The sequence below is a fragment of the Mesitornis unicolor genome, unplaced genomic scaffold, assembly GCF_000695765.1.
Source record: "Mesitornis unicolor isolate BGI_N332 unplaced genomic scaffold, ASM69576v1 scaffold15454, whole genome shotgun sequence".
Lineage (NCBI taxonomy): Eukaryota > Metazoa > Chordata > Aves > Mesitornithiformes > Mesitornithidae > Mesitornis > Mesitornis unicolor.
Window position 1 is genome coordinate 14,250 of NW_010180894.1, and position 6,878 is coordinate 21,127.

At 39.0% G+C, this 6,878-nt stretch overlaps 1 protein-coding gene across 1 annotated transcript in view; it reads right to left on the reverse strand.

Annotated features, from left to right (window-relative positions):
• VAT1L (vesicle amine transport 1-like) overlaps positions 1 to 6,636 on the reverse strand; it is a gene marked incomplete at its 3' end in the record, with an annotated part of 20,571 nt that extends 13,935 nt beyond the window's left edge. Inside the window, exons 1-2 of the mRNA XM_010183242.1 lie at positions 6,521 to 6,636; positions 1,584 to 1,713 (exon numbers count right to left, since the gene is read on the reverse strand). Coding sequence (XP_010181544.1) covers positions 1,584 to 1,713; positions 6,521 to 6,636 — 246 coding nt within the window. The remainder of the gene's footprint in view (positions 1 to 1,583; positions 1,714 to 6,520) is intronic.
• Between the last annotated feature and the right edge of the window lie 242 nt (positions 6,637 to 6,878).

The window sequence follows — 6,878 nt, forward strand, 5'->3', positions numbered from 1 at the left end:
GACAGCAGTAACAGCGTATGTCAAGGAGACAACAAGCACCTGCCATGCTCTTATTCTGTGAAAAAAATCCCTGAAGAAACTGACAGTGTGTTCTTGCATATTCCTCATGGTCCATCCTCCTGTTAGTGGATTCACACCTGTGCACAGCAACCGTTCTGAGCGTCAACCCTTCTTCAGCATCACTGAAACACTACCATGGTTATGCAGATTATATGCAAAAAATACAATACCATGGCTTGTTTTAATTTCAGAGAGTACACAAACACGTTCCACAGTCAAAACAAAGACTTTACACCACACTCAGTATATTCAGCCAGGTGCAATGTTATTCAAACAAACACCATATGCTGTGGCCTCATAGTGCCCTTTAAAAATAGAAAGAACTAAACTGAGAATGCTTATCTAGAGCAAAGACTTTCTATACTCCTTTCACAGAATATTCTTCTATATGGAGTTCAACTATAAAGCACAGATACTAGAGTGGAACAACTGAAGCAGTAGTTTTTCAAACAGTAAAATTATTGTTCAGTTATTGTTTGTCACAAAAAACATCAGAAGATTATGACTTGTTTCAAGGCAGAGATGGGGCAAGAGGGGGAAGGTAGAGAAATGCCCTAGGAGCAGCTCATCACTGAGACCCTACTAGAAACTAAATTGGCCATTATCTTCACTCAACTGAGAAATTTTACAGCTGACCTAGAACAGCAAAAAATGTTACCTTTAAATAAAAACAATTTAGGTAATTGCCTTTTTAAGATCAAGATACAATAAGAATTCAGAAAATGCAATTACTTGATGACACAACTGACTCGGCAAATAGCTAAGATAGGTTTAACTCAGTTTTTTTTTCAAAATCTTTTTATCTCTTTAGGAAATAAAGTGCAAGATTGGAGGGAATATAGATGCTTAACATCAATAATGGAATAAGACATAGGACAGAATGCTGCTTATATATAGTAAGAGATAGCAAATATTACATAATACCAAACAGTTATGAAAGCTTTATTATGTACTTTATTTGTCATTTATCACTATTCTGTTAGGTGAAACAGATCCTTTTCCTCAGTGATTAGAATAAGTAATGTACCCCAAATCAGAATCCCAGTTTTATCTGTGTCTCATGAACGCACATGGTTGCAAAACGCAAAGTTTATTGTAGCTGGGAGTTTTGGTAGCTCAAGATCAAAAGTCTGAACTAAAATCAGCAGCACGTGGGCTCTGAAGAATAGAGCAACAATGACAGCAAACTTGGCCAAGAAAAGAAACTTACCAAGTTAACTCAATTTCTTTCACTTTTTTAAAGCACGTCAGTTGTGCTTTCCAGCTTCTGTTTAGCCATCAGGATATGCATATGGCACAAGTGACTTTTCAGGAAGGATCTGAAGGACATGACAGTGGTGGCTTTAGAAACTAATTCAAGGGGTCATTCTCATGCTTGGGAAGCAGCAAGGAAAAACTGCCCTTTCAGATATCAACAAGGTGGTGAAAGCTGCTGTCACTGGCAGACCAGAAGGGATTAGGGAGAGTATAGGCAGTGAATTGCCAATTATTTAGTCTTGCTCTGAAAATAAAGAAAATATTACCTCAAATCCTTTCATGCTATCTCCAAGAGCTTCTACAATTCCAGAGCATTCAAACCCAGGAACAAGTGGCGTCTTAGGAGGGTTGTCGATATTCCCCTGTCGCACCATCAAATCAATAAAGTTCAAACCACTGTAAAACAAGGAAAAAATAAAACTAAGACTATTACCATAGATCAAAGCAGAGGAGGAACACTTGACCTGCATCAAGCGATGGGCAAGCCGGAAAACTTGAGGGCAGCATAAGAGGGACTCAGCAGACATTCACATTCTTCATGTGCGGAACAGACCGACTTCACGCTGTGCTGAGCAGGCCTTGGGCAGAGGAGTACACGTGCCAGGCAGCCACATCTGCCACCAGCCTCAGAGCTTACAAGGCTGGTTAGGAGTCCACAAAGGGCATTTAAAAATTCAGTGCAGTGAAACATCATGATTTCTGTGAATGCATTTCTAGCTGGCAAGTAAACCAGTTCAATTTAAGAAGAAAACACCAAACCTCACACGTTATAGATGTTCCGGGTCAAGAGCAGCCTGATGTAACTGTCCTAACCTCTGATGTGACTCCAAGAATGAATCTTGTGTTCATCCCAGGCAGGAGTCCAAACTCTGACAGGAACATATTAAATATCAGATAGGCTGTTGTTTTATAACTGTTCCTCCTGGATCCCTTTTGTCCAGTTTCGCAAAGGTTATTTAGGTCTTTGGAGCCCTCAGATTTGCTGCTGAGGAAAAAAAAAAAATACAGGTCTTCCCCTACAGTCTCAGTTTTGCAAAAATCTTGAAGCATCTTTGCTTTGTCTTTTCTATTCTATCCAGTTTTATTAAGTAAAATTCTGTGGCTTTCTAGGCAGCCACAAATAACCCCCAACCAACCAACCAAAAGAGGTACTGTTTAACTACTATGTGCGCGTACTGATTACTGGCACAAATGCCATACATAGTTAAAACTTCTAAAACTCCTAACTACCTAAAATATGCTTCAGCATCAATCCATTGTTCCAAAACACAGTCTTTTATTTACTGTTAGCAGAAACTGCTGCATACTAACTCCTCCAACTCTATGAAGCTATGCATACAGCCAGTCCTACTCATGTATATGATACCACCAAACGTTTAGATACATAAAATTGATGTGCACAAGTATTTGCAAGATGAAGCTTTAGTCAGGTACTTATCAAGAGGTGAACAGATTGAACAGACCCAACAAACAAAAAGACAGAGTAGAAACACAGCGTAAGCACAAAGACAAGACAGCATTCATAAGATGTAGGTCAGTGGGAGGGGAGGGAAAAGAAAGGAAATTCCACCAAATGTAAATACTTGTAATTGTAGTGGAGGGGTTAAGAGCAACTCGAACCCACAACTTTTAGTACTGTAAAAGCAAGACTGTAGATCATTTGTTTTTTGATTTTAATTTTTCTCTTGAATTTGTTAAGATAGATTGTCAAAGTTTTTTAAAAATAAAAAAAAACCCAACACGATCACACGCAAAGCTCATAACATCAACCATATGGAAGGTTAGGAGGCACAGTTAAGTTGGGAGAGTTGAAATTATTTTGGAAAGGCTATTTCTTATCCAGTGGCTAACACTACCTCCTACATTGCCACTGTAATGTTGATAATGAAAGAGAAAGTCCAAATAACAAAATGCCTGCAAGGCAGTCATCATCTGGGGGGGAATAGGAAGGAACAAACAACAAAAAAACTCCTCAGACCCCAAAAAACACAACATACATGGCAGCAACCACTGTCTGTGCACATTAACTTCAGTGATGACTTTTTAAATTAACCTTTCCACAAGCTGAGCATTTCACAAAAAGTTAACTTTTTCTACATTCCTCTAAGACAGGGCAGCTGGAGGCACAACTGTGATGCGGGAACCTGTGCAGGAACATGCACCATGACGTCCTAGCAAGTAGGCAACAAGCAGACAGATGGGTATGGCAAAGACCACAGCGATTTGATAAAGGCATATAATTACAAATGCCTTATAGCAGCTCTTTCTAGAAACATTCATTCTAACAAAATAGCTTACTAGATAATCTTTGAAAAGGCACATATTCATTTTTACATCTAATGACATAATACTAGCAATTCAGTTCTGTTCTAGTTCAATTTCTCTTCTGTCAATAAAAGGCAGCAATATTAAATAAAAGTTCATCTCTATGACAATGATCTTACAAGACTTGATACTAGAACTACATACTTGAACTAGGTGTGATAAGGAGAGAAAAAACACTACACCAGGTATGTAACACCTAAGTCACATGGTTTTGTGGTTTTAATTACTAGCTGAAACAGAGAGTGTTGATCAGCATTTCTAATAATTTCTGGTCACTTTCCAGACAGTTTCTTCTTCATTCACTTCATCTTTCACCTCCTACATGTTTACATGTTGTCACATCCCTGTTATTCTCCTAGATGCACTTGTTTCCACTCTTCTCCACCTTCAAATAAGGACAGAAATAAGTTGTTTTATTTTACCTGCCAAATTTGAACAAGCTTTATCAACAAAAATAAACTTAAAAGCAAAAATTCATTGTATGGTAAATTCAGCAATTTATTTATTTCCTTTTCTTTCCCCCTCTGAATTACCTGGAGGGCCCAAAGATGAATGGCTAGTTTAGTAACTACTTCTAAGACACCCAACCTTACCAAGCCTTTCATTGAGATTCAGCCTACAGCAGACACAGGAAAAGGGAAGTTTGGCTGCACAGACCACCACATACGTCTCAGAGAATAGGAACTCTTTTTTTTTAGTGTGGAAAGTCTTGCAGATAGAAAGCTGCATTCTGTACTTCTTTCACCATCAGACCAGCAATGGCCAACCCAGTTCTCCTCGCGTTGTACCATGCACTCAAGGATGCCCAGTACCTTTCATTGCAAAATACCCAATCATGCAGACCAATCTTCACACTTTGGTTTGGAAAGGTGTTGCTTTTGAGCTGTCTTCCTTATTTCACTGTAAGACTGCTCTGAAGTGAATTACTGAAGTTAATGAAATACAACAGAGTACACAAGAGGACCACTGAGTTTTACATTCTTCTATGATTTTATGAAAATCTCCTCTTGCCCTTGGCCAGCAAATAGGCCTTGGCCCTGACAGACTTAAAAAAAAGAAAGTGGAAAGGTTCAAAATTATCAGATCCCATGCTTTTTATCCAGAAACACCCACAGTATATGAACAAGACTGTCTTTAGGAACAAAACTGATACACTGTCCACTATGCTTAGAATTTCTTTTATTTGCTACAAGTTTTTTAAAGTGCTGTTATCTCACAGTCACAGAGTCAGAAGGGTCACTTCTGTCTCATTCCTCATGACGCACATATATAGTGGCACAAGGAAGAAACAATGATAATGGAGAAAAAGAAAAAAAGGGAGGTAATTACAGGACATCATTCCTTATCCACGCACCATCTGAAATACTGCTTCAGTTTGTTGTAGCTACTTGTCTAATCTTTGAAACAATAAGTATACTGGTGTTCCACAGACTGCAAATTACAACACAAACAAATAATGCAATTTCAACTGCTCTAACATTATTAATCAAAAATTTTTTCAGGATATATGCAGAAGGTGTGACTCAGCTTGGACATCGATGGCTGTTCCATGTCTTAGTCACTGAATGAGGCTAACACATGAGTCATCTCAGCTGACACATTTTTCAATTGGATCATTGATATTCCAGACCTTCAAAAGAATTATTCATCTGGCTTAGTGCTAATAGCAACATATCCTCCATCTCCCCCATTTACAGTATCATACTACAAAATGTACGCATGTGGCTCAACTGGTTTCATGCCCCAGTGAATGCACAGACCACTTAGCTCTTGCACTTTTTACTGATATATACTATTTACCATGCATGCACACATTCTTCTTAAAATAAAAATCACTTTTCTCCACAAGTTGATGGAGAAAAAGAATCATCATCTATAATGATGATCAACTGCAAAAATGCATCAAATAAAACCACTATTTTTATCATCAATATGTCTCACAAGAGCAGCCCATCTTTGGCCTGTTCAGCACTGCACGCACTAACATGTGCAAGCTACACTGGGCAAAGCAAACAGACATTTTTCTCAGTCAGTCGCCCAGACTAGACCACAAGTCCATCATCATCCTGATCAATCTTCTGTATTTACAGACTCGGGCCAAGAGGATTGGCAAATTCATTTTTGCCTCGTTTGGAAGCACACTTCAGTGACCTGATCACATTTCAGCCAGCCCCATGGTCATTTTCAGCCAGGAATGACAAGCAGATGCTATACAGCCTACAGGTTCCTCTGGCACGAAGGGAAGTTTCCAAAGCACACATGGTATTGTGCAAGGGTAACAGAGCACTGCAACAGTTGAGCGGGTCTACTGATGTCAACCAGCAAGTGTGCAACTTGCAGAGCTCACTAGTGATAATGCAGCCCTGGAAAACAACTGTAGTCACAGAGCTGAGTATTTCTATTTTACAGCTAAGTGTTCTTCTGCAGGTAACTGGCAATTTGTGATATACACGTAACTACTGCTTTGATGAAAGTGTAATTCATACAGGTACTCGAGGATGCTGTGAACCCCTCAGGCACTTTACAGAATATGTCCACATGCTCATAAGATTTTAAGTTTTCCGTGTTACCTTTTGCTAACTCAACGGCTGAAAAAAAAATCACTCAGAAAACAATGCAGACTATTCTCAAATTGAGTAACAGCCCTGCTTGATAGCAAAATGAGCTACCCAGCAGCTACTACACTACCACTATTTATTATATTCACCTAGCATAGAATCCCTTGCAATTTCCCATTGCAACTAGTATAGAAAAAAAAAAAACAAAACCAAACGAAATGCAAAAAACATCTCAGCCCTTCATTTATTAATCCTCATTCAGACTGATGGGTATTTTCCACTTGGTGTAGGGCAGGGACATACTCACGTAAGTCACAAACCTTATGATCCCTATTAAGTACAGGAAGGAAAACCCTGCGTCTGAACAGGCCAAGACATTCAGCTGCATTAACCTACCAGGACGTTCCGAGATCTGAGGCACATCCACCGGATCCATCGTTCAAAACAAGCTCACTGCCACACACCAGTATAATTTTTAATGCAAAGTACTTCTAAAATAAACAACTTGGCCTTCACCTTGGAAATTATCTTCCAGAAGCACCATGTTTTCACACAACAGAAGAGGACAACAAAAGATAAATCCCTGCCTAGACAAAATTCATTTGTTCTTTGGTATGCACGGCCGTAGAAGAAGATCCTAGTGCTGATTCTGCCACCTAAAAAAATAATCCCATTTTC